The sequence below is a fragment of the Terrapene carolina genome, unplaced genomic scaffold, assembly GCF_002925995.2.
Source record: "Terrapene carolina triunguis isolate 2854851 unplaced genomic scaffold, T_m_triunguis-2.0 Scaffold94, whole genome shotgun sequence".
NCBI classification, from domain to species: Eukaryota; Metazoa; Chordata; order Testudines; family Emydidae; genus Terrapene; species Terrapene triunguis.
Window position 1 is genome coordinate 3,792,979 of NW_020664445.1, and position 27,914 is coordinate 3,820,892.

At 48.2% G+C, this 27,914-nt stretch overlaps 1 protein-coding gene across 1 annotated transcript; it reads right to left on the reverse strand.

The window, feature by feature from the left end:
* Positions 1-226: 226 nt before the first annotated feature.
* Positions 227-27,409, reverse strand: TMOD1 (tropomodulin 1). The gene is made up of 6 exons (XM_026650844.1): positions 27,318-27,409; positions 8,574-8,704; positions 6,052-6,159; positions 5,577-5,720; positions 5,032-5,176; positions 227-1,774 (listed from the first exon to the last, which is right to left on the reverse strand). The coding sequence occupies exons 1-6, from the start codon at positions 27,394-27,396 to the stop codon at positions 1,710-1,712; spliced, it is 672 nt and encodes a 223-aa protein (XP_026506629.1). The 5' UTR covers positions 27,397-27,409; the 3' UTR covers positions 227-1,709.
* Positions 27,410-27,914: the final 505 nt, after the last annotated feature.

The window sequence follows — 27,914 nt, forward strand, 5'->3', positions numbered from 1 at the left end:
GGGTTAGTTCTGTGCAAATCTGAGCAGGCAACTCTGCCGCTAGCTATCGAGTGGCATCTGGCCTGATGTTTTCATTGATTTTTCTAAAGCCTTTGGGAGGTGCCTGGTGGGACTAGGGCTGTCCAGCTGGCATTGGGCTTATCGTGCCGCTTTCTGGTTTTGCAATATTCTCTAATCTTTTGTGTGGGGTTCAACAAAACACTGCACTGAAGCATTTTATTTGTGATTTCGGACACATTTATTACCATTTGAAGAGCAACAATCAAACACGTTTGTATTTCCCACTCAAGGTTAAAGTGATATAGCAAATCAGGGCCAAAGCCTGCAATCCTGATTCATGCAAAAATTCTGTTGAAATGAGTGGCAGTTTTGCTGTACCCCAAGGCACAGACTGCAGAACTCCACTGGGAACAGCAGCAGGCACAAGGTTGTGTATTAGATTGTTAGGATGGATTCTTTAGTGTATAAACAAAGGCCACCATCTGGCAATGGCTCTGCAGGGGCAGACTTCCTGCTGTGCAGCCCAGGCTCCCCCTGGAGTCAGTGGGATTGGGGTGAGTTAATGGAACTCACTGCATGCTCAGAGGCTGCATGTGTCTGCTGGAAATTCCTCCCTAGAAAGGCAGTGGGGTTTTTATCACCACACAAACCCAATTGCCTGGTGTGTTTATCCAACTCCACTCAAATGGCATCCTGGACTACATGTATTCACAGGCAGGGTATTTGCAAGTAATTTCTTTATTAGGGTGCACTATTCAGAAATTTGGGATGTTGGTAAAATAAAATCTCTAGCAGAACAAGAAGTTTTACAGATAAATAAAACGGTCATCCAGCCAGAAACCCAGAATTACGAGTCAGGGCTCCAGCACGACCCAGTAAAAGCACAGGAGGCACATTTCCAGAGAAAATCCAGGGGGAAATCCTGCCCCATTGAAGTCAATGAGAGTTTGCGCCTGACTTCAGTGGAGTCAGGATTTCATTCCCAATCTCTTAAAGCAATGGTTTTACATATCCATGCGAAAGGAGACAGGAAGATTTTAACGTCCCATCTAATACCTACTGCTCTGTTTTTATGGAGCCATTACTTTATAATCAGTGGCCTTACGTTCTTTTCATTGGGGGGGGGAGGGGGAATAAAAAAGACGAATTCTTTTGGAGGAAAAATATGGGTGCTTTTAACATCCTGTCTGCAAATAAAGTCAGCAAATGTTGGTAATTAATTGTAATTTACAAGTCCTCGAAAGGGATGGGATAGCATTGTGGTGGGAGAGTAGAAATGCTTGTCAAACAGATAAGCAAGTTGAAAAAATAAAGTATTTTTTTAAATACTTATGCAACTTGTGTAGAGCAGTAATTTTTTCCACTCATGCATAACACATCCTAAATATATCTGAAACACCACACAGGAAATCCTAAGAGAAATTAAGTCATGGGTGAATTAACAGTCACTTTTGTGCTGTGATGTATTCTAAACCAAGACTGCTTAAAATTGGCAACTTGTAACTGGATTGACTCGGCTTGACTCTAAAGAAAACATCATTAGTGATATTTGATCAAATCGTCACCTACAATCGCTAGTTAATTTAAACCTTTAGTGCATAATTATGCAACACAGAACTGAGGCACCACAGATATTTTGTGCAAGCACTTTGCCTTCGGATTTCCAGGGTATAGCACAAACCACCAGGCACGATCTTCACAGCCGGGAACTACACCCCAATTCGGCACTTGGGATAGAAAGGCCCATTCAAGTCTGCAAGTCTCCTCTTCCTCACTGAAAAAAAACAGGAACAAGGATCAGTCAAGGCAGACACTGCACACGTGGATAGCAGGTGTATCCACAGACAGTTTAAAACCAGAACAAAACTCATGTGATGGGAAAAGTTTGGGGGGGTTTCCATAGATTTTAAGGCCAGAAGGGACAACTAGATCATCTAACCGGACCTCCTGTATAGCACAAGCCAGAGAATTTCACCCAGTTACGCCGGCATTGAGCCCAATAATGTGTGTTAGGCTAAAGCATCTCTTCCAGAAAGGTATCCAGTCTTGTTCAGAAGACATCAAGAGATGGAAAATCCACCACTTCTCTTGGGTGTCTGTTCCAGTGGTTAATCACCCTCGTTAAAAATTTGTGCCTAATTTTTAATTTGAATGCGTCTGGCTTCAGCTGCCATCCATTGATTCAGGGTTGAGATTTTCAAAGCAGTCCAGAGGATTTAGCCTCATCTCTTCTATTAAAGTTGATGTGTGACCTTGAGAACACAGACCAGGGTCTTTAACATCAGTTTAAAAATCTACGTTGTTTAAAAAAAGAGCCCCAAAATTGAAGTAACTATAATTGACTTCTAATGGGGACAGAGTTCATAGGGTTCTGTTAAAAAAGAGTTTGCTAGCTCAGTTACATCTCTCCCTGATTGCTTCAGGTCAGGTAGTGATCAGCATATAAGAGGCAGGGACAGAATAGCTGGTGAATGCCTGCAGCTGCACAAGGGGAGTATGGCTTCTTATCCAGTCCTTATCTTTTATTGCTTCCTTATAGCTTAATACAGGCCTTCCTACCTCAGAGAAAGTGTCCCTGCCAAAACAGGCTTTCCCTCATTAATCTCTGAGCTACATTTTTCTGCTCCTCTCCACACATTAGTGAGCATTTTCAGAGAAGGTTTTAAAGTGGATACATACACAGTTTATATATTTGAAATAAATACAGAGGAAAAGAAAAAGCAGCCAGAAAAGGGAGATTGCAGAAATTAGCTCATAGGATGAATGTAAAAAGCCTTCCCTCCCTCTAGCATGCTAGATCATACAAAGTACCCTGAAGAACAAGAGTGCCTGCAGCTGAGCCAAGAGCAGTAAAACAGAAGCTAGAGAGAGTAAAACCAAGTTTGAGTTGAGCCAGGTGGTGGCAGCGGAGAGCACAAGTAGTGGAGCACAGAGAGAGAGCTATTGCCAGTAGGGAAAAAATTCTGTCTGTACTTAGACATCGTCCAGTTGCAGAGCTGAGAAGTTATGCCAGGGGCCATCAGAGCGATGTATACGAGCTGCAAACAAGAACCAAATCAGAGATCTTCTGTACAGTTCTCATGTTCAAGGAGGCAAAATATACAACAGCTGCATGACAGGCAAAGTCACCAACTGATCAACCAAAAAGAAGCAGGAGTGAAAAATAAAATGTAGTTCCTTTTTTCTGATTAACATGGTGATGCGCATACATTCCAAGTTTATGAAAACCAGCTCTGATCTGAGAGTCAGTGAGCAGTGAATTTCTGGTTGCACATGTGGCTTTTATCCATTTACTAGTTCCTAGTAAGGAATCTATTTGTCAAAAAAAAAAAAAAAAATCCTCAATCTTTTTTGTTGTCTGTATTGTCACAGATATAATTGTTGACAGGTATAATGAAAAAAATTACCAAAATAATTGAAACTGATGTGATTATATTTGGTTATTTTGACAAATAAAATATGCAACATTTTACAGAATTTTAAAATATTGTGCGCCAAATTTTCCATTTTTTGGTGCAGAATCCCCCCAGGAGTATTACACTGCCCTGCGAACAGCAGACTAGCTGGAGACAAAATCCAGTCCATTTGTTTAAAAACCTCAACAGGTTGAACACATACACAAAGTAATATACAGAAATCTGCATGGAACAGAGAGCACCAAGTCATAAGTCAGTGCTTTTCAGCACAGCAGTCCTTAGTCTCATTTAGAGGTACACCTCTACCTCGATATAACGCTGTCCTTGGGAGCCAAAAAATGTTACCGCGTTATAGGTGAAACTGCGTTATATTGAACTTGCTTTGATCCACCAGAGTGCGCAGCCCTGCCCCCCCCGGAGCGCTGCTTTACCACATTATATCCGAATTCATGTTATATCGGGTCGCGTTATAGCGGGGTAGAGGTGTACTCTAATTCAGTAGCTTTTTAAATTGAAGTAGACTCACGTCGTAAAGGACACAAAATGGTTAGACTATGCTGGTGAACTATGTTAAAATTAACAGTTTATTGCTGTTTATTCAGGGCAGACATTTATATGGTAAATCTTTTCCCAGGCACCTCCTCTTAGCCAGTCTGTCTAGGGAGCTGTATGTTAATTTCATCCTTGTGTAAGCTCACTAGAAATGAGGTCGGTTCTTTTACTTGTGTTCCAACAGGCTCCACTGGGTACTCTTCCAGTTCAGCATGTGAGGCTGTCGCCAAGCAACTGTCAGTCAGCTAGTGCCCACAGCACTGCCCAGATCAGTGAGAAATGATAGGGAAGTACTGTCATCGCATGCAGTTCTGTTAACTTCAATTGGGGTGCCCAGATCGAACTGGGAACAGAATTTGGCCTTGTACCCCTAAACACACCTGATACGTTCAAAAGAATGTGCCAAACTTGTCAGTCTTCAGAGCTTGACTCTTCTACTTGCCCTTTCCCCATTAAAGCGGGGATGGAAGCAGTGTTTGTGGAAGGGTGGCAGCCCAGGAAAGCGAAGGGCTCTGCTAATCCAGTTCAGGGCAGTAGCCGCCCGGGTTTCCCAGCACTAACCCTGCCAACTACGGCTTAACAAAGCACATGGAAATGCCAAACTCCCCAGCACTAGAGCTCACTGCCTCTGAGTATCACTGGAGACCCTGTTTGGTTAAGGCCAGATTCTGCCACCATTGCCCTGCACAACATCTTACTCTGGGCCAGAAGCCGATTGTCTTACTCATGCTGAGTAGCGCTTTACTCCACCACCAGCCCAATGACCAAGTGGAACGGCTGGTGGAGCCGGTACCTCTCAGCAGGAGAAAGGAGGAAGAGAATCAGGCTCTCCCCTAGCAAGCACCAGACCCTTCTGATTCAAGCGGGTGAAATTTCACCTGACTTGTTTATTTCCATAGATTCTCGGTCAGTGTGCCCGCCAGAGAGCAGGAGGGGAAACACGCACCAGCTACATTCACAGCTAATGGGAATTGCCGAGAAGCACACCTCTGGGGAGCGCCAGCACCACGGACTATGGGGAGTATGGAAGAATGCATGCAAGCAGGCGTGTAGGCAGACTCACCAAGGTCGTTGTTGTTCATCATGGCGTTAGATGCACGAAGCCGGGGACCTTGCTGTGTAAAGTGATACCCGAACTTCAAAAGGGAGCTATTTTTTTCTAACATGTTTGCAATCTCCATTTCCACCTTGTTGCCCAGCGGCTGGCTCTTTATTAAAAGAGAATGGAAAAGCAGGTTACAACTGAGGGCTGCCCTGTTATTTTGGTCTTTGATCCCCTGACTGCCTCCTGCTGACTCTACAGTACATCTCACAGTGCCAGCAAACACTGCACGGGGCCTCCCCCCACACTGCCCGGCCAGAACCTTCAGCACAGCGCTCTACCGCTCGGCCTCAGGGAGTTACTCCATTAGCTGGCAGTAATCCTCTATGTGGACTAGCCACTTGTCAAGCCATCTACACATACTATCCCCCACCACCAGTTGTTGGTTTTTTAGAGTGATTGTCCAGAAAACATCAGGTGAGCCAAACCCCACATTTTCTGATACAAGGCCCCCCAACAGAATATTTTTTATTCAATCTAAGAGGTCCAGTTGGGGTTTGTTTTACCTGGTTGTCAATTTTGAGCTCAATCAGTGAAGTATTGTGCTGGAGTGCTTCGATCAGAGCCAGGATCCCGGACCCAGAAATGAAGTTGGATTCCACATTCAAGCTCTTCAATACACCGTTGGCTTTTAACATCTCAGCCAGTGCCTGCAGTCACAAAGGGGAGAGCATTGGTATTGAATAATAAATAGGAAGAGTGGCCCAGTGCACTAGCCTGGGACTCTGGAGACCCGAGTTCAAGCCCCTGCTTCTACACAGACTGCCTGTGACACCTTGGGCAAGTCACTTAGTCGCTCTGTGCCTCAGTTTCTCATCTCTGGCATTTTTCATACTATATAAAGGTACAAAAAAGGGCACCAAGATTTTTTTTCCCTTTGCAGGTTGCTTTAAACAATTGCCCTTGCAAGACAACAATTCCACTAACAACCTTCCGACAGCAATTAGCCTGTCATCACACACAGCATGGTCTGGTACTTACATAGGCTACCGGGTCATTGCTTCTTGTTCCTACTATGCTTAACTTCTTTACATAGGAATTATTCTTCAGTGCTTCAGCATATGCTTTTAAAGTCGGTATGGGAATATTCTGTGAAAAGAAGGCCCAGAAAGGCAGTCATCTTTATTCAGATTCCCGGTACACTCCTTAAACAAATATTTTAAAAAGGAGCGTGCACTAGGTGTATGAAATACAACAAGCTTTCTTTATAGTGGAAATGGCACAACTGGATTATTTAGGAAGAGGCAGAAAGCTAAACCTAGATCGTAAAGTAGTGCTTGTAGTCCAGCAATGGTCAGCATGGGCCAAGCAGCACACGAATGCCTCCCCTCTGATCCCAGCTCTGCCACTCACTCACTGCCTGGATTTGGGCAAGTCACCTCACCACATTTTGGGTTCCCCACTTGTCAGATGGGGCCAATAGTCACCGGCTCACCTCCCTGGGCATTGTGGGGCTTTATGTAGCTAAGGTTTACAGAGTGCTTTGAGTAGGTAAAGCATGGGGTGTACACGAGTTCTAATATTGCTATCGCACTGCACCAGCCACCGCCAAGTCATGGCTGGGAAATAATCGCCCTTCTCAGGCCTGGATCCAGCGAGCGACCTGCATGGTGCTTATGCCGGAAGGCTCCACTTGCAGGATCACAGCCTGACCCTGACAGTTAAGCAGCTCGTGGAGGGGCAGTGTATCCTCAACTCTCAGAATCAGGCCCACTCTTCTCCCTCCCTCTGTCACTGGTGACTTTCGGGGGAGAACTAGGAGAGTTTGGCAAGTATCTGTGTGCCCGTTCTGAGCTCTCACAAGCTAAGAGTATTTCTTTCCCATTCAATACTTTACAAACCCTTTTCAGACGCTGATAACTTCCAAGTGACTCTTTAAAATTTCAAAGTGACCATTTCCATAGTCCTCAATGAGGAGTGCTTCCCCGGGATCACTGGCGTGCTATGGCTTTAACACGACTACTCGTACGCCCATCTGTGAATAGTGCAGTCATGGATCTTTGGCCCATGTTTTCAAAAGTGGCACTTCAGATCATTAGTCCAACTAGAGACGCCTCGAGAGCCCCTGCCACCTGTGAGTCAGGCTCCATTCCAGGGGTCTCAAGTTGCACCCCTAAGTCACAAGTCACTTTTGAAAATGCAATCCTTTATCTATGGAACGTTGCAACTGGCTGGATGTGCACACGTGCCAGGGTTTTAAGGACTGTGCGCATGCAATTAATGGCACCAGCATTGCTAACTGCACACACAGGAACCTTATCTGCATTTATCTGAATACATAATCACTCAAACACATACAGAGGGCGTAGGCCGGCAAGGAAGGGAGCTGAAGCCATTATCATTCAGCTGGCGTGTATGTATTTGGTGCTGTGTGTGCATTTAAAAGGTGACCTGCAAAGCTGTGCATGTGCCCTGATTTGCTTCTTTATGGGAGGTCTGTGGAAAAAAGAAAGAGCTGGTAGGGAAGAGTGGGTAGTTCTGCTTGTTTTAACTTGAGTATTTGGTTTTACCTTCCATGGTTGGACTGGACTAGAAAACAGTAATGGGTGCTTTCCCAGCCGCCAAACGAAAACAGCAACGAAGGCACGTTGCCCATGCACAGGAGTTAAAGAGAAGTTAACAGAAACCAAGTTTTTAAGGTACAAGACTAGAACTCCTTTCCCTCTCCTTTAGCAGGTTTAAGGACAAATATAAGCGTATACAAGCACAATTTCTTGTCCTTTGCACGTCACCTTTAACAAGAAAAGCCCAGAGAAAAGCCTAGATTTTAATGAGCCATGTCAGGTAATGTAGAATGGTGGTTTCTCACAGCACTTTTAACTTCACAGCCATGCACAGATGCCTACATGAGCTCTTTCATTGCAAGACATACCACATTGTTCAGTACCACACAGCCTTTGGCAGACAATACAGTATCATTAGCACAAGAGGGCAATGCGAAACACTGACTTTTGTGAAATTAAATTACCAGCCTTAGTGTTACATCAGTGTAATTTTTCTGCACAGAGTTTTACTAATAAATTCCTGCAGTGAAGCAGCTAACATTGACCTAGGGACTCCGTGTGTATTATTTTGAAAGCTCCTTGCTCTGCCAGTCTTGCACCGTGTTTGTACATGACATCTAGCCACATGCACTGTTAGGTTTCCCTGTAAATACAATGCAAACCCAAAGCACAGTATTTTTTCTGACTGTAGGCAGGCTCTAATGACAGACTGTGAAACCCCCTCAAAAACATCCTAAAACAACCCAAAGCCAGATTCTGATGCCTAACTTCTGTTGAGCAATGCCTTATTCTGCAAGCAACCCTGTCGATTTCTACATAAGCAAGGAGTTCAGAATCTAACCATAACTTGTCCTTTTGCCAATAGTGGCCAACACAGGCTGCTGTGACAATAACCTATTCTCCTGCACAGCAAGGTGTGCTTGGCCTTTGTCCTCTAGATAGCACACATCCTGTCTCCCTGTGAAGTGTTAATTGCAGTAGGAAGGGGAAGCTGAATACCCTAATATTATTAAGGTTGACTTCCTCGAGTTTAGGGTCATTGTTCTTTACTCGTTCCAAAGTTTCTTCTACATCTGTTGAATTAGGTTCTTCATCGGGAACTGGTTTATATTGCGTGGGCTTAATCACACCTGCAATTAAAAAGCAACATGAAAAAAATCAGATGGGGTGGAAAGACACTTTCTTTAGGCCACTCTCAGTTTTGGGCTGGTTTTTTCCTGTCATAAAAAGGACACGAGGAAAGGAGGAATCAATTGGTTGATGAAGGTTCTAACTGAAGATATCAGGTCACGTAAGTAACCTTCGTCTGTCTTGTCTGTTTAGACTGTAAATTTGTCAAGGCAGGGACTAGCTCTTACAGTGTATGTATTGGGATGGGACCCCCATCGCTAAAAGCTACTACAGCCCCTCTGCATCTAGGGGCAGTAACAACTCACATCCTCTGAGAATTGGCACAGATGACACCCTACAACACACAAACACCAGTGGGTTAAATACGTACAGTGCCTGGCGCAAAGGGACCCTGATCTCAGTTGGATCTTGGCTGTAACATAAGGAGAGGTTACTTACTTGTATAGTAACTGGAGTTCTTTGAGACGTTCTCTCTCTACAGCTTCACTTTAGGTGTGCATGCACCTGTGTGCTTTTGATAGGAGATTTGTGGTAGCAGTGTGTGGGGTCCGTACCTACGCTCTATATATCCTAGTGCCCCAATCTGAGGGCATATGGGAAGGACAGTCCCTCCGCTGTTCCAGTTCCTTCTCACCCACGAAACCTGGCCAGAAGCAAGGACTCCAAAGTAGAGGGGAAGGAGGGCAGATAGCAGAGCACTCATTCAGAGAGAGCATCTCAAAGAACTCCAGTAACTGCATGTGACAATCAGGGTCCTGACACCCCAAGGGGAGAACAGGGTTTGAACCCCAAAGAATAAGCTGTTGAATCAACTGGTTTTATGCAACTGTAAAAGTGTATCAAGTAAAGTCTTTTATGAAACGGTCTGAACTTGATGATCATTATGAGACTTGTACACAGCCTGTGGTTCTGTATGTATTTCTGTCTATAGCATAGTATGCTCATGGCCGGCACTGCGACGCCAAGTACGCCTCACAGCAGGGAGCGGCTCCTCCCTAGCTAGCTGTTCACACGAAGCTTAGGCCTTGTCTACACTACAGAGTTTTGTCGATAAAAGTTACGCCGCTTTAATTAAACCACTGTTGCATGTCCACACTATGCTCTTTGTGTTGGCAGAGTACATCCACACTAGCTGCTCTTGCATCGACACAGAGAGCAGTGCATTGTGGTAGCTATCCACTGTGTAACTGGCTGCAAGGTGCTTTGGGAAGCGTTTGCAATGCCTCATGGGGCAGGTACAGCGTCACATGATGCAGGTTTCTCAATCCCATTGTTCCATGGGCATCCAACTAGATTGCCAGCTGCTTTTCAGCCCAAGTGTGTGGTGGGGATAGGAGGGAGTGAGTCTGTGACAGGGAGAGAGAGTGTGTGTGTGTGTGTGTGAGAGAGAGAGAGAGAGAGAGTGGAGTGACAGAAACAGTGTGTGTGTGTTGGGGAAGTGTGTGAGAGATTGCAGGGGGAGTATATATGTGAGAGAGAGACACTGTGTGTTGAGGAAGTGTGTGTGTTGGGGGACAGTGTGTCGGCAAGCTGTCTCTGTAAGTTCAGACAGCAGCCTGAGCAACCAATCCTGGGGGAGAGGGACACCCTCCCACATCTGCCCCCGGCTCTGCACAGCACAGCCGTCTCTTCCCCACATGCAGCAGCCCGCTCTGCCTGCCGCCGATTCCACATTAATGGTTCTGTGATTCCCTCCAAGTTCTCCCACAGCCTCCGCTCTCACCGCTGAGGAATGTCAAAGCTTCAGGGAGTTTTGCAAGGGGAGGTAGCTAGATGCAGGGCAGCCGAGTTCAAAACAGTGAGCAGAGCGGTCACAGTGGGCATTGTGGGATACTGGGGGAGGCCAGTTATGTTGACATAACGAATGGCAGCATCTACACTGATGCTTTGTCACTTTAATTTTTCTGCAAAAAGCTCCATGCCTCTCGTCGAGGTGGTTTTATTTTGTCGGCAAAACAGCAGTTTTGCCGCCAAAAGTAGTGTGTACACCACACCTCCACTGTTTTGTCAGCAAAAGCTGCCTGTTGCTGACAAAATCGTGTAGTGTAGGCAAGGCCTCACTTCAAGTACCCACCCGTTGTCCAGCCAAGAAAAGACAATGGTGGACCATTAGAATTCAGTTAACTTGAAACTAAAAAGAAAACCCCAGTCTTGGAAAACTCAGGCCTTGTCTACACTACAGAGTTTTGTTAGCAAAAGGCAGCTTTTGGCAGCAAAACAGTGGAGGTGTGCACACTGCAGTGCCACTTTTGGTGACAAAACTCTTCAGTATTGGCGACAAAATAAAACCATCTCCACGAGAGACATAGGGTTTTTAGCAGCAAAGTGCCAATGTAGACACCGCGCTTGATTTTACTGCTTTAATTGGCTCCAGGAGGTGTCCCACAATGCCCATCCTGACCACTCTGGTCAGCAGTTCGAACGTTGCTGCCCTGCGGCCATATAAACAACCATCCATCCCTCCCCATTTAAAGCCCCACAAATTTTTAAAATTCCACTTCTTGTTTGCTCGGCATGAAGAGCTCACATCGCATCTTCCCAGCTGACCATGGTGGCTCCATGCTGCAACCCGGGTCCATCTCCCATTGGGACTAATGCAGAGCTGTTGGATCTGCTCAGTATTTGGGGAGAGGAGGCTGTGCAGTTGCAGCTGGGCTCCATAGGAATTTTGATACCTAGGGCCAGATTTCTCATGGCTTGTGTGAAAAGGGATACAATCAGAACACAGAGCAGTGCAGAACAAAGATAAAGGAGCTGAGGCCAGCATACCAGAAGGCAAGGATGGCAAACTGTCGCACTGGTGCTGTCCTGAAGGCCTCCTGCCTATTCTATAAGGAGTTGGATGCATAGGCACCGACTGCGTGGGTGCTCCGGGGCTGGAGCACCCACGGGGAAAAATTAGTGGGTTTTCCGCACCCACCAGCAGCCGAGTTTCCCCCACCTCTTCCCTGCCTCCTCCCTTGAGCGTGCCACGTTCCTGCTCCTCGTCCTCCCTCCCAGCACTTCTGCCCACTGCCAAACAGCTGTTTGGCGGTGCTCCAGGAGGGAGGGGGAGGAGTGGGGACACAGCGCGCTCAAGGGAGGAGGCGGGGAAGAGGCGGGGTGAGGACTTGGGGAAGGGGGTGGAATGAGGGTGGGGTGGAGGCAGAACGGGTGGGAAGAGGCAGGGCGGGGGTGGGGACTTGGGGAAGGGGGTGGAATGAGGGCGGGGTGGAGGCGGAACAGGGGTGGGAAGAGGCAGGGCGGGGGTGGGGACTTGGGGAAGGGGGTGGAATGGGGGCAGGGTGGAGGCGGAACGGGGTGGGAAGAGGCAGGGTGGGGGCGGGGCAGAGGTGGGGTCAAGCACCCACCAGTGGGAACAGAAGTTGACGCCTATGGTTGGACACTATCCTCGGCGACGACCCCACCTCCATTGCCAAGAGCCCCATGGATGCTTTGGTGGGGCTGGAGGCGGTGGAAAGGTGACCTAACTCAGAGGATGGAGTCATGGACGAGGAGGTGGAGTTAGGGAATTATGTGGCTCCCACGGCGGGTTTGCCAGGTGGGCTGGCCAGTCAAGAACTGTTCTCCACGCTGGAATGGTCTAGCCAGTCCCAGCACTCCCACTCTGGCACGCAAGAAGCAGGAGAGGAGACCCCTGGTAAGTGGTTTTTTTGAGTTGATGGTGCTCATTTGCTTCGTGTATTGCAGAAGTAGGTGAAAGGATAGAAAATGTACAAGTCTGGCTGTGTTTCTGTGTGCTGGACATTTTCCTGTGCAGCTAAGCAGTGCCGTGGAATACTCAGATGCACACTGAGATTTCACAGGAATCTTCCAGAGAGATCTCTAGGAAACTTTCCTAGAGGTACTTGGTAGTCCTTTGTCGGAGGTTCCTTGGCAGAGCTGCTTTGTTCCTTCCCCCATTGAATGAAACTTTCCCACGCCACTCAGCAATCACTTGTGCAAACCAAAGCTGCATACAGGCGAGCAGCACAGGGACCAGGTCGGAAGCCGCAAGCATGCAGCAGTTGCAGCCTTGCTTCCTTGGTTACCCTCAGGAGTGAGATATCTGCTTCAATGACCTCCGCCTGTGGAAAAGTGTTGGAGCATTTACAATATTGTCCCTAGTCACCTGCACCACAACCCTTTCATAAGCACCACTGCTGTTTACCCCAGGTAGAATGCCCCTCCCCCCTTGGACTAATCTCACCGTGCCTGGTGTGTTCACTGAGATGTGTGCTTGCCAAGGGCAGTGAGAAAGTGCTTGGTATGTTACAAGGGGTGTGCTAAACTGCAATGATTCAATGTTGTGCATGAACTAACAATCATGCTTCTGTGTATTGTTTCTTGTGCTGCTGCAGATGTGGCCTTCAGGGGAGCCCCCTACACACCAGGGGAGCGCTTCCGCCAGATAAGAAAGCGGCTAAGATGGAGCCAGGAGACATGTTCCAGGAGGTCCTGCAATACTCTGATGCAGTAAAAAGGGAACGCAGGGAGTAGAGAGAAATTGAACAGCCGGACAGAAAAGAAAATCAGAACTTTTTCTTGGATGTCACTAAGCAGATGATAAAAACAGAGATGCATAAGTTTTTCATAATACTGCAGTCACAGCAGATGCGTGCCTTCCCTCCTCTGCAGCACATTCAGAACTGTTTTCCATGCCCCTCCCAACTCCACCCATACATTCCCTTACACTTTCTGGAACATCTCCGTTTTCCATTCATCCCACCCGCTCAAACAGCTTTCAAAATGATAGCTGGACCTATGCACAGCTCTTCCGTGGTCCCTTCTTTTCCCACTAAGCGTTTGTGTGTGTGTTGATTGTTTGTTTAGTAAAAACAAAGAATCTGAAAGATAACTGCTCTTTAGTTATGTCCTACAAATTGAGATAGAAGACAGCAGCAAGACATACACAGGCAGTTTAATCCTTTGCTTACTGAAATCCTAGACCACGAATCATCGCAAGTGCTTCCTAAGAAAACTCGATTTAATAAATCATTGCAGTTTGCAGCATAGAAATATACATTATTGGTTCTCATTCTCAAAGTGTTGGCTCAAAGCTTCCTTGACTCGAATTATCCCCTCCCCCATTGTGCCCCTCTAATAGCCCTGGTATCAGGCTGCTCAAAATCAGCTGCCAGGCGCAGTGCATCAGCAGTCCACCCCGAGCAAACCTTTCACCCTTACCCTCACAAATATTATGCAGCGTACAATAGGCAGCTATGACCATGGGAATATTCTCCTCATTCAGATCTAACCTGCCAGAAAGGCACCACCAACACGCCTTTAATCTGCCAAATGCACATTCCACAGTCATCCTGAACCTATTATTGAAGTGCTCCCTACTGCTATCCAGGTTTCCCGTGTAAGGCTTCATGAGCCATGGGAGTAAGGTGTATGCTAGTCTCCCAGGACCACTATGGGCATTTCAAAATCCCCCACTGGCATCTTCTGGTCTGGAAAAAAAGTCCCTGTTTGCAGCTTTCTGTACAGGCTGGTTGTGATTCTTTAATTTTTTTCTTTTTAAATAAAGTTCTTCTTTTAAGAACTTGATTGATTTTCAGTGTCCCGAAGACAAATGGTCTGGTCTGTACTCACATTGCAAATGCAATTGGTTGGTATTTTATTCTCAAGCCGCCCTAGGAAAGGGGGTGAAGGGGCTTGGGGGGATATTTTGGGGGGATAGGGATTCCAAGTGACCCTTCCCTGAATTTTTGTGCAAATCACTTGGTGGTGGCAGCAATACCATCCAAGGACAAGGAAAGGAATTTGTGACTTGGGGAAGTTTTTAACCTAAGCTGGTAGAAATAAGCTTAGGGGGTCTTTCATGCGGGTCCCCACATCTGTACCCCAGAGTTCAGAGTGTGTGGGGGGGAACCTTGACATGTGGCAATGTGGTGGGATCATTTTGAACCAGAAGCACAGACCTCAGGATTTTAAAAGGATACATTTTTCCTTTTGGCTGCTTGAAAGCCAGGGAGTGTTTTTTTTTTTCCTTTGCTGCCTGAGGAAGAACAGGCAGGCAAAAGGCTCAGCCTGAAAAAAAAACGGAGTTTTTTTAAGGGATACTTTTTTTTTTTAAGCTGAGAGCAGCTGGAGTTTTTTTTTTCTTTGCCTGAGGGCAGAGTAGTTAAGCTACAGAAAGAGAATTCACAAGCTGTTTTTTTTTCTAGCTCTCGGGCTAGGCTACAGTAAGGGCAGGAAGGTTAGCAAAAATGATGGAAAGTGAGGTCCAGAAGAAATTGGAATTAGCCAGGTTGGAGGCTGAAGAGAAAAAGAAGGAACATGAAAGACAAATGGAATTCAAACAAATGGAGATTGATGCACAAGTAGCCAGAGAAAAAGCTGCTCAGGAGGAGAGGGAAAGAGAGAGGCAGCATGCTCAGGAGGAGAAGGAAAGAGAGAGGAAGCATGAACTGGAGGTGATGGAGTGGAAGAGACGGAACCCTTCAGCAGCTGGCTCCACTTCCCCAAAAATCCACAAATGGGAGCGACTATGTCCGCAGTATGATGAATCCAGTGACATTGCTGAATATTTCATCACCTTTGAGAGACTGTGCACCCTCCATGCAATTCCTGATGATCAAAAAATGACTACGTTAATGGCAAAATTGACTGGAAGAACTCTGGACATAGTCATCAAGATGCCTATTGAGGATGCTTCTGACTATGATAAATCTAAGGATTTGGTTTTGAAGCAATTTCAAATTACACCTGAAACTTGCAGAGTAAAATTTAGAACCCTTAAGAGGGGGTCTGGACTAAGTAATGTGGCTTATGAAACCAGATGAAGGATCTGTTAGATAAATGGGTCAAAGGAAGAGGTGTAACTAGCTTTGAAGGAATGTGTGATTTGGTTGTACAGGAGCAGTTCCTGATTATGTCCAATGATGATGTAAAACAGTGCTTATGGGATAAGAAAATGAACTCAGCAGAAAGTCTTGCTTCTCATGCTGATCAATACAAGCAGTCCCAGACCATCAGAGAGGTGGGGCAAATCGGAACAAGACAGGTGGAGGTAGCAGAGAGGAACAACCCTGGTCACAGTTTGGGCGGATATCAGAAGGGACACCCCGAACCAATACCCTACCACCGGGGGCAGTCCAAGGCCCGACCTACACCCCAAGGAAAACCCCAGACACCTTATCGTCCCACCACACCATTCTCCAGCAACCCACCTCGCCCCACTGACCAGTCAGCTGGGTGATGTTTTAAATGTAACAAACTGGGGCATGTGAAGGCCAACTGCCCCCAAAACCCCAATAGATTGCAGTTCATTGCACCAGGGTCACAACAAAGGTCCTCAGACCCAGATGCCTCCCACATACCCTCAGAGCGAAGGGAAACTGTGAATGTGGGCAGGAAGGTTATCGTGTGGAGGGACACTGGCGCACAGGTGTCAGCTATCCACCAATCCTTAGTGGACCCCAAATTCATCAACCCAGAGGCCCAAGTGATGATTCAACCCTTCGTGTCAAACTCTTTTAACTTGCCTACAGCCAAGTTGCCTGTCCAGTACAAGGGCTGGTCAGGAATGTGGACTTTTGCAGTCTATGATGATTATCCCATTCCCATGCTGCTGGGGGAAGACTTGGCCAACCATGTGAAGCTAGCCAAGAGGGTGGGAATTGTCACCTGCAGCCAGGCTAAGCAAGCCTTCACACCTAGCTCCATTCTTGCGCCTTCTACAAGAGCCCTGTCTGTGTTACCAGAGACCCAGACTGAGGTGGTGGAACTGGACCCCATGCCAACATCTGCGACAGCAGTAGTGGATCCAGTCCCAGAGACCCAGACAGAGCCAGTCCCAGAACCGGAACTGGCGGAGCAACCAGCACCAGAACCATTGCCAGCACTGAATCCAGCGCTTGCAACCCCGTCTGCAACTCCAACGCCAGAGGGCATCACCAAGTCTGCACCGGCAGCAGCAGCTAAACCTGCACAAGAGGCTCAGCCAAAGCCTGAGATACAACCTAATGTACCAGCGGAGAGCGGTTCACAGTCAACAGAAACAACCCTATCACCTACATCACTTCCAGAGGGACCAAGCCCAAGTCCACAATCCAGTGAGGAACTGATGTCTCCAGCGTCAAGGGAGCAGTTCCAGACCGAGCAGGAAGCAGATGAGAGCCTCAAGGGAGCTTGGACGGCAGCACGGAGCAACCCACCACCTCTCAGCTCTTCTAATAGGTCCCGGTTTGTTGTAGAAAGAAGACTTTTATATAAGGAAACTCTTTCTGGTGGGCATCAGGAGGACTGGCATCCTCAAAAACAGTTGGTAGTTCCAACTAGGTACTGGGTAAAGCTCTTGAGCTTAGCCCATGATCATCCTAGTGGCCATGCTGGGGTGAACAGGACCAAAGATCGTTTGGGGAAGTCATTCCACTGGGAGGGAAATGGGCAAGGACGTTTCTACCTATGTCCGGTCTTGTGAGGTGTGCCAAAGAGTGGGAAAGACCAGGTCAAAGCCCCTCTCCAGCCACTCCCCATAATTGAGGTTCCATTTCAGTGAGTTGCTGTCGATATTCTGGGTCCTTTCCCTAAAAAGACACCCAGAGGAAAGCAGTACATACTGACTTCCCTGAATTTTTCCACCGGATGGCCAGAAGCAGTAGCTCTAAGCAACACCAGGGCTAAAAGTGTGTGCCAGGCATTAACAGACATTTTTGCCAGGGTAGGTTGGCCCTCCGACGTCCTTATGGATTCGGGAACTAATTTCTTGGCAGGGACCATGAAAAGTCTTTGGGAAGCTCATGGGGTGAACCACTTGGTTGCCACCCCTTACCACCATCAAACAAATGGCCTGGTGGAGAAGTTTAATGGAACTTTGGGGGCCATGATACGTAAATTCGTAAATGAGCACGCCAATCAGGGCTGGTTTTAGGACCTGCGGGGCCCGATTCGAATACCAGGCGGCGGTCCGGGTCTTCGGCGGCACTTCGGTGGTGGGGGGTCCTTCACTCGGTTCCAGGTCTTCCGCGGCACTTAAATCCTCCCCCCCCCCACCGAAATGCCGCTGAAGACCCAGAGCGGACCTCCTCCGGGTGAGTACAAAGAATTAAAAAATTTAAATGGTGCCTAAGGCGCAGGGCCCGATTCCAGGGAATCGGCCTAAAGCAGGCCCTGACTCCAATGATTGGGACCTAGTGTTGCAGCAGTTGCTCTTTGCCGACAGGGCTGTACCACATCCCAGTTTGGGCTTTTCACCAGTTGAACTTGTATATGGCCGTGAGGTTAAGGGGCCATTACAGTTGGTGAAGTAGCAATGGGAGGAACTAACATTCTGGACTTTGTAAAAACCTACAAAACACCCTCCGACACTCTTTAGCCCTTGCTAACGAAAACCTAAAAGATGCTCAGGAAGAGAAAAAGGCCTGGTATGATAAACATGCCAGAGAGCGTTCCTTCAAAGTAGGGGGCCAGGTCATGGTCTTGAAGGCGCTCCAGGCCCATAAGATGGAAGGGTCGTGGGAAGGGCCATTCACGGTCCAAGAGCGCCTGGGAGCTGTTAACTATCTCATAGCGTCCCCAACCTCAAACCTAAAGCTTAAAGTGTACCATGTTAATTCTCTAAAGCCCTTTTATTCCAGAGAATTAAAGGTTTTTCAGTTTACAGCCCAGGGAGGAGATGACGCAGAGTGGCCTGAAGGTGTCTACTACGAAGGAAAAAGTGATGGTGGCGTGGAAGAGGTGAACCTCTTCATGACCCTCGGACGTATGCAGCGACAGCCGATCAAGGAGCTGTGCACTAGCTTCACACCGATGTTCTCAGCCACCCCAGGATGGACTGAACGGGCATACCACTCCATTGACACAGGTAACGCTCGCCCAATTAGAGCCCAACCTTACCGTGTGGCTCCTCAAGCCAAAACTGCTATAGAACGTGAGATGTGTTATTAGCAGTGGATGTGTTATTAGCAGTGTATGTGTTATTCCTTGACTTTAGCAAAGCTTTTGATACGGTCTCCCACAGTATTCTTGCCGGCAAGTTAAAGAAGTATGGGCTGGATGAATGGACTATAAGGTGGATAGAAAGCTGGCTAGATCGTCGGGCTCAACGGGTAGTGATCAATGGCTCCATGTCTAGTTGGCAGCCGGTTTCAAGCGGAGTGCCCCAAGGGTCGGTCCTGGGGCCGGTTTTGTTCAATATCTTCATTAATGATCTAGAGGATGGCGTGGACTGCACTCTCAGCAAGTTTGCAGATGACACTAAACTGGGAGGAGTGGTAGATACGCTGGAGGGTAGGGATAGGATACAGAGGGACCTAGACAAATTAGAGGATTGGGCCAAAAGAAACCTGATGAGGTTCAACAAGGACAAGTGCAGAGTCCTGCACTTAGGACGGAAGAAACCCATTCACTGTTACAGACTAGGGACCGAGTGGCTAGGCAGCAGTTCTGCAGAAAAGGACCTAGGGGTTACGGTGGACGAGAAGCTGGATATGAGTCAACAGTGTGCCCTTGTTGCCAAGAAGGCTAATGGCATTTTGGGCTGTATAAGTAGGGGCATTGCCAGCAGATCGAGGGACGTGATCGTTCCCCTCTATTCGACATTGGTGAGGCCTCACCTGGAGTACTGTGTCCAGTTTTGGGTCCCACACTACAAGAAGATGTGGAAAAATTGGAAAGAGTCCAGCGGAGGGCAACAAAAATGATTAGGGGGCTGGAGCACATGACTTATGAGGAGAGGCTGAGGGAACTGGGATTGTTTAGTCTGCAGAAGAGAAGAATGAGGGGGGATTTGATAGCTGCTTTCAACTACCTAAAAGGGGGTTCAAAAGAGGATGGATCTAGACTGTTCTCAGTGGTAGCAGATGACAGAACAAGGAGTAATGGTCTCAAGTTGCAGTGGGGGAGGTTTAGATTGGATATTAGGAAAAACTTTTTCACTAGGAGGGTGGTGAAGCACTGGAATGGGTTACCAAGGAAGTGGTGGTGGTATCTCCTTCCTTAGAGGTTTTTAAGGTCAGGCTTGACAAAGCCCTGGCTGGGATGATTTAGTTGGGATTAGGTCCTGCTTTGAGCAGGGGGTTGGACTAGATGACCTCCTGAGGTCCCTTCCAACCCTGATATTCTATGATGCTATGATTCTATGATCCGGGACATGCTACAGATGGGTGTAATCCGCCTCTCTGAGAGTGCATGGGCATCTCCAGTGGTTCTGGTTCCTAAACCAGATGGGGAAATACACTTGTGTGGACTACTGTAAGCTAAATGCTGTAACTCGCCCAGACAACTATCCAATGCCACGCACAGATGAGCTACTGGAGAAACTGGGATGTGCCCAGTTCATCTCCACCTTAGACTTAACCAAGGGGTACTGGCAAGTACCGTTAGATGAATCCGCCAAGGAAAGGTCAGCCTTCATCATCCATAAGGGGCTGTATGAATTTAATGTGCTCCCTTTCGGGCTGCGAAATGCACCCGCCACCTTCCAGAAACTTGTTGATAGTCTCCTAGCAGGATTGGGAGAATCTGCAGTCGCCTACCTTGATGATGTGGCCATATTTTCTGATTCATGGGCAGAACAACTGGAGCATCTACGAAAAGTCTTCGAGCTCATAAGGGAGGCAGGACTAACTGTTAAGGCTAAAAAGTGTCAAATAGGCCTAAACAGAGTGACTTACCTTGGACACCAGGTGGGTCAAGGAACTATCACACCCCTACAGGCTAAAGTGAATGCTATCCAAAAGTGTCCTGTCCCAAAGTCAAAGAAACAGGTTCAATCCTTCTTAGGCTTGGCCGGATATTACAGGCGATTTGTACCGAACTACAGCCAAATCGCCGCCCCACTGACAGACCTGACCAAAAAGAAACAGCCAAATGCAGTTCAGTGGAGTGAAGAGTGTCAGAAGGCCTTTAACCAGCTTAAAGTGATATTCATGTCTGACCCTGAGCTAAGGGCCCCAGACTTTGACAAACCTTTCCTAGTAATCACAGATGTGTCTGAGCGTGGTGTGGGAGCAGTTTTAATGCAGGAAGGACCGGATCAAGAATTCCATCCTGTCGTGTTTCTCAGCAAAAAACTGTCTGAGAGGGAAAGCCACTGGTCAATCACATAGAAGGAATGTTACGCCATTGTGTTCACTCTGGAGAAGCTACGCCCATACGTTTCCACCTGCAGACCTACCATGCTGCACTGAAGTGGCTTCACCCGGTCAAGGAAAATAACAAGAAACTTCTTCGGTGGAGTTTAGCTCTCCAAGATTTTGATTTTGAAATACAACACATTTCGGGAGCTTCTAACAAAGTGGCTGATGCACTCTCCCGTGAAAGTTTCCCAGAGTCATCTGGTTAAAATCATCTTTAAAATGTGGAAAATACTGTTAGTTCTTTATATAATCAGTAGTATGTCTATAGGGGCATGTGTCTTATTAACTCTCTTTTCTCCTAGTGCTCCAGGAAGAAATCACAGCCAGTGTGGAACAGGCTGTCCAGCACTGTCTGTGATTTGGGGGGGGTGTCATAAATATAGAGAGAAGGGTAGCATAAAATCCCTCCTTGGCAGCTGTACTGAATCGCCTTACCTGTAAGGGGTTAAGTAAGTCAAATAACCTAGTTGGCACCTGACCAGAAGGACCAATGAGAAAAGAAGATACTTTCAAATCTGGGAGGGGAAAGTTTTGTTTGCTCTCTCTTTGTTTTGTTCCCTCTCTGGATGGAGGGAGAGACCAAGCAGGTACAACATCTCCTGAAAATATACCTGGAATAATAGATCTAAAACCACAGAAATTGTAAGTAGACAAGGAAATGCGTTAGGTTATCTTTTGTTTTAGCTTGTGAATTTTCCCTATGCTACAGAGGTAGTTTTATTCCTGTTTTTGTAACTGTGAAGCTGAGCCAGAGGGGAATCCTCTGTGTTTTAAATCTTTTATTTACACTGTAAAGTTACCTTCCATCCTGATTTTGCAGGTGTGATTCTTTTACTTTTTTCTTTTTAAATAAAGTTCTTCTTTTAATAACCTGATTGATTTTCAGTGTCTTGAAGACAAAGGGTCTGGTCTGGGCTCACATTGCGAAGGGAACGGGTTGGTATATTATTCTCAAGGCTCCCCAGGAAAGGGGGTGAAGGGGCTTGGGGGAATATTTTTGGGGAATAGGGATTCCAAGTGACCCTTCCCTGAATTTCTGTGTAAATCACTTGGTGGTGGCAGCAATACCGTCCAAGGACAAGGAAAGGAATTTGTGCCTTGGGGAAGTTTTAACCTAAGCTGGTAGAATATAAGCTTAGGGGGTCTTTCATGCGGGTCCCCACATCTGTACCCCAGAGTTCAGAGTGAGAGGGGGATCCCTGACACTGGCGTTCCTGAAAATATGTGCATCATGCACCTTCCCAGACCATCCAGCGTTTATGTTAGTGAAACAGCTGCGGTGATCCACAAGAGCCTGCAATACCACGGAGAAATACCCCTTTCTAGTGTTGTACTCCATTGCAAGGTGGTCTGGTGCCAAAATAGGGTTATGTGTGCCATCTATCGCCCCACCGCAGTTAGGGAAATCCATTTCTGAAAAGCCGTCCACTATTTCACGCACATTGCCAGGAGTCACAGTCCTTCGCAGCAGGATGCGATTAATGGCCCTGCACAGTTGTGTTAATGCAGCCCCAACAGTCGACTTCCCAACTCCAAACTGATTTGTGACTGTAGTGGGGCGGCTGCCCCACTCCCTGAGAGTATGGGCTGCGCCAGGCCAGTGGGCCTGCGCAGACGCACAGCCAATAGGAGAAGAGCTTACTGGGAGCCAATCAGGGCCCAGGTTGGAGACAGCCAATCAGGGCCCGGCTCAGCCCTATAAAAAGGCTGCTCAGGGAGAGAGCAGTCAGTCTGTCCCAGGCCTTCGACAGGGGAAAGTCTGTCTCCAGAGCAGGGAGACCAGCACCGCGGACAGTGCAGTGCTGGCCAGGCTCAGGGAGCAGAGGGGAGCTCTAGCCTGAGGCCTGCCAGACTGCAGGCCTTGAAGGGAAGGGCCTAGCGGGTGCAAAGGGCCGTAGGGGAAGCGGCCCAGGGAAGCGGACAGATGAGGGGAGAGAAGGAGGACAGCGAGGCTGCCGCCAGAGGGTCCCTGGGTCGGGACCCAGAGTAGAGGGAGGGCCTGGGTCCCCCCGTTCCCCCCTTGCAGTACACCCCGCCATTGGCCGTAGGGAGCAGCCATTACAGACCACACCAGATCCCTGACAGGAGGGATTAGACTTTGGGGTGTGTGGTTGACTACGGTGGCCGGACATAGAGACTGCTGATTGACACCCCTGCCCGGAAGGGGGTGTGGAAGGACTAAGGGGCACTGCCGGAGGGCAGTGGTCCTGAAGAGGACGCCGCGAGTTGGTGAGCGACGTGGGCTCAGAAGCCAACCGAGGGCAAGACAACGGGCGGAATACCACCAAGAGGGGACGCTCCATTGGACTGAGCTAATTCCCGGAGTAACCAGTAGGAGGCGCCGTGGGGGTGAGTCCCGACCTTGTTACAGTGACTGACCAGTAGCAGTCTGGAGTCACCAGCTTCTACACTGCAATTGCCACACGCTTCTCCACCAAGAGGGCAGCTCTCATTCTGGTGTCCTTGCACCGCAGGGCGGGGGTGAGCTCCACACACAGTTCCAGGAAGGTGGCTTTCCACATCCGAAAGTTCTGCAGCCACTGCTCGTCATCCCAGACCTGCATGACAATATGATCCCACCACTCAGTGCTAGTTTCACAAGCCCAAAAGCGATGGTCCACTGTGTGCAGCTGCTTCATGAATACCAAAAGTAATCGTACGTTGCTCCCATCCATGTCACAAGGCAAGTCTGAATCCTGTTCAGTTAGGAACTTTAAATGCACTGCCATCCGTGATGTGTTAATGACATTTAACAGAGCAGCAGAGAGCAATGCAGGATCTATCCTTTCACACAGAGATGGCAGGCAGACAGCAAACAAAGGCCACTGAAAAAAGCTGTGAACCAAAGCCAGAAGCCCATGGAATGCTGGGACAGAAAACAATGCATCATGGGACATTAAGCCCACATGCATGATGCGCTGTAATCCATTCCACCAACCCACAAGTCCTAGCAGCATAAGGTGGTGAGTAGCACTGTGGGATAGTTACCCACAGTGCACTACTCTCACTGTCCATGCTAGAGCACCAAGTATGGACGCTGACAGAAGGAGCATAGTGTAGGGTTACCATATTTTAAAATAACAAAAAGAGGACACTCCAAGGGGCCCCGCCCCCAACTCCGCCCCTTCCCCGCCCCGGCCCCACCCAACTCCGCCCCTTTCCCAAAGTCCCCGCCCCAACTCCGCCCCCTCCCCTGAACGCTCCGCCCCCCTGCTCCTCCCCCCTCCTGCTTCCTGCAAATCAAATTTTCACGGGAAGCCTGAAACAGGCAGGCAGCAGGTAAGCTGGGGTGGGGGCACGAAGAGGCACGGCCCAGTCTGGCCCCCCCGGCTGAGCAACTCTGGCCCCGGCGTCTCCGGCCCGGCTTGGCTCACGCCCTGGGGCGCCTGGCCTGGCCCGCCCCGGCCCTGGCAGCTCCAGCTCGGCTCGGGCCCTGGGGCACCGGCCCTGGTTCCGGCCGAGCGCGCTGGCCCTGGCCGAGCAGCTCTGGCCCGCCCCGGCGGCTCCAGCTCGGCTCGGGCCCCGGGGCACGGGCACTGGCCCTGGCCGAGCGGCTGCGACCCGGCTCGGGCCATGGGGCGCCGGCCCTGGTTCCGGCCGAGTGCGCCGGCCCCGGCCCACCCCGGCGGCTCCAGCTCAGCTCAGGCCCCAGGGCATGGGTCCCGGCCGAGTGGCTCCGGCCCCGGCCCTGGCGGCTCCGGCCCGGCTCGGCTCGGGCCCCGGGGCACCGGCCCTGGTTCCGGCCGAGCGCGCTGGTCCCAGCTGAGCAGCTCCGGCCTGCCCCGGCGGCTCCAGCTCAGTTCGGGCCCCGGGGCACGGGCACCGGCCCCAGCCGAGCGGCTCCAGCCCCGGGGCACCGGCCGAGCGGCTCCGGCCCCGGCGACTCCAGCTCGGATCGGGTCCCAGGACACCGGCCCGTCCAGCACTGGCCCCGGCCCCGGGTGAGCGGCGCCGGCCGGCAGCCGAGCACCGCCGGCCCCAGCGGCTCTGGCTCCGGCCCCAGCGCGGAACCAAGCCCCACGACCCCGCCCTATTTTCCCTGACATGTCCGGCTTTTTGGAATTCCCCCCCGGACGGGGATTTGAGGACCAAAAAGCCGGACATGTCCAGGAAAATCCGGACGTATGGTAACCCTAGCATAGTGTGAACATGCAATAGCAATGTTATTATAGTGCTTTTTGGTCGTCGACATAACTTTTTTTGATGAAACTCTGAAAAGGCCTAAGAAAGAGGGCAATTTAGAACAAATTGATAAATTAAACAATAAGAAGTCACCAGGACCCAGTGGTATTCACCCAAGATTTCTGAAGGAACTCAAATGTGAAAATGAAGAACTACTAATTATGGTATGAAACCTATCATTTAAATCAGCTTCTGTACCAGATGACTGGAGGATAGCTAATGTGATGCCAATTTTAAAAAAAGGTTCCAGAGGCGATCCTGGCAATTACAGGCCGGTAATCCTAACTTCAGTACCAGGAAAACTGGTTGAAACTATAGTAAAGAACAAAATTGTCAGACACACAGATGAACATGATTTGTTGGGGAAGAGTCAACATGTTTTTTGTAAATGAAAATCATGCCTCACCAATCTACTAGAATTCTTTGAGGGGGTCAAGAAGCTTGTGGACAAGGGTGATCCAGTGTATATAGTGTACTTAGATTTTCAGAAAGCCTTTGACAAGGTCCCTCACCATAGGCTCTTAAGCAAAGTAAGCTCTCATGGGATAAGAGGAAAGGCCTTTTCATGGATCAGTAACTGGTTAAAAGATAGGAAACAAAGGATAGGAATAAATGGTCAGTTTTCAGAATGGAGAGAGGTAAATAGGGGTGTCCCCAGGAGTCTGTACTGGGACCAGTACTATTTAACATATTCATAAATGATCTGGAAAAAGGGGTAAAGAGTGAGGTGGCAAAATTTGCAGATGGTACAAAACTATTCAAGACAGTTAAGTCGCAAGCAGACTGTGAAGAGTTACAAAGGGATCTCATAAAACTGGGTGACTGGGCAAAAACGGTTAATTCTCTTGAGGTAGAATGCAAGGGCTCGTCTCACATCTGGAGCATGAAAACTAGCTTCTTCCCTTGAAGTGTGAAGTCTGTGCTAGTCTGGAAACTAAATGTCCTGGTTTACGTGGAAGTCCGATGAGTCCTTGGGCCGGAAAGGAGAATGTGGATGGAGTCACCTTGTCCCAGTAAAAAACTGTGAAGGGTGGATCTGCCATAAGGGCTGCCGTGTTCAAAGTGCACGGACAGGCGCACACCTCCCGTGGGGCACCCACAGTGACAACTTCTCTGAGAAGGAGTCATAATTTTCTGAGGAAATTCCCTGTAGCCATTGTGTTAAATGCAGGTGGAAGGGAAATACGGTAAAAAGAGTAAAAATCTTCCTGTGTATTTTTTCTTTAAAAAAATGTTAACAACTGGGGCTGAAGGAGGATCTTCCTTTTATTTCTTTTTAACAATGAGGTCCCAGCTACAACAAGAACATTGTTGGTAGCTGGCATGTGACAGGTCAGACATCATCACAAAGGCCAATCAGAATGTTGCTATGGACAAAGCCATATTCTAATACACAGTAACATGTCATCAGTTTGTTACTCAGTCAATGACATTTCTATAATTCATATATGGGGCCAGATCCTCAACTGCTACAAATCAGCATCTCTCCATTAAACTTCAGTGGCACCACACCGATTGACACCAGCGGAGGTTCTGACCCACTGGTTTCCCTGTAGTAGACTAGAGTACATGGATACTATAGAATAAGGGTGGGGAGAGGAGGAAGCAATATGCACTAAGTGTCAGACAAGTCACAACCTAAATGCTTCAGCCATTTCAGGATTTGCTCTGACTGCATTCTGTTATTTGTCTGTTTGAAATGAGATCTGGGGCCACCGTTCTGCCCCCATGCCAGGAACCGGCCCTCACAGGCTTGGACTCCGAGCACAGAACTAAAGCTGTTCCACATTGTTCATGCAGAAAGTTCTTTCTCGGCCAAAAAACACAATTTCATTCTGCCACAGGAAAATATCTAAACAAACATTTTCATTTTTTTTTTAAATGTCGCTTTGTTTTTTTGGTTTAAAGAAAATGAAATTACATTTAAATTGAAATTCCAGGTCAAAACAAACCTTTTGTTTTAAAACTTCCAATGGGAAAACTGAAACTTCCAAACCAAGGACTTGTTTGAAATTCCTTGTGAGAAAAATGTTGATTCTCGGACTAGCTCTAGAGAGAACGTACCATCTCCTGTAAGGTCACTGTCAGTCCCATTCTATTAGGTGAGCATCAGGGGGCGCTATCGAGCAATGAAAGCCACATGCTTTCCCCTTCGCCCATCCCAGATGCACCAGATTTCACACTTTTACAATTCTGGCAATATAAGTGGGTCCTGTGTTGGTTCATACCTCTTAGGGGAATTTGACATAATGAGAAAAATCAGGTTAGAAAATATTGTTAAAAAATAATCACAGTCAATAGCCCACTAGCAGCTTTGAGTCTGTCAACCAAATACTCCAGAACAGCTGTAAATCATACTTACTGTTCAGGCCTTCCTTGTTAACTATGGTGGTGCTCCCGAGTGCCTCGTAGTACTGCTGGTTACTCATCAGCGTATGCATGCCAAGGATCGCTACATTAAAAAGAAAGGAAAACAAAACCGAGTTATTGCAGCCCCTTATGCGGAGAAAAGATGGATTCTGTCAAGCCTCGGGAGCACACAGCATCCCAGAAGTGACCTGAAATGTGGGCCTCCACAGTAAGAAATGTGCTTTTGTGTGAATGTAGAAAAGCTAGAAAGATGGCACCCATGAGCCCGCAGCTTGAGTCCCACTGTGCTGAGTGACAGCAGGTACTGACAGCACCCTGAGGCTATGGCCATTTTCTCTCCACTAAAGAGTAGCATGATTTGTGCAGGGAAAGGTATGTGCATTGCGGACAGCAAGGGTCAGGGCTGCACGTTAATGCCAAAAGATATTAAATGGAGGAAGCACAGACGTGGGAACAGTTTCCCAATGATCAAGCTGAATGGAGTGTCTGGGTTGGAGCCAAACATAAAAAAACGTGAGAGGAAGAATAAATATCACAAAACATAGAAACAGCCATTAGTAGTTACTAATCTCACGCCTGACCCTGCCGT

Bases quoted from the DNA above. Each gene is read 5' to 3' on its own strand.
- TMOD1 (XM_026650844.1), bottom strand. From the start codon at position 27,396: ATGCATACGCTGATGAGTAACCAGCAGTACTACGAGGCACTCGGGAGC. The intron at 5,721-6,051 runs GTAAGTACCAGA...TTGTGACTGCAG, and splicing joins GCAATGACCCGGTAGCCTAT to GCACTGGCTGAGATGTTAAA. The intron at 1,775-5,031 runs GTGAGTCTGCCT...GTTTTTTTTCAG, and splicing joins GATGAACAACAACGACCTTG to TGAGGAAGAGGAGACTTGCA.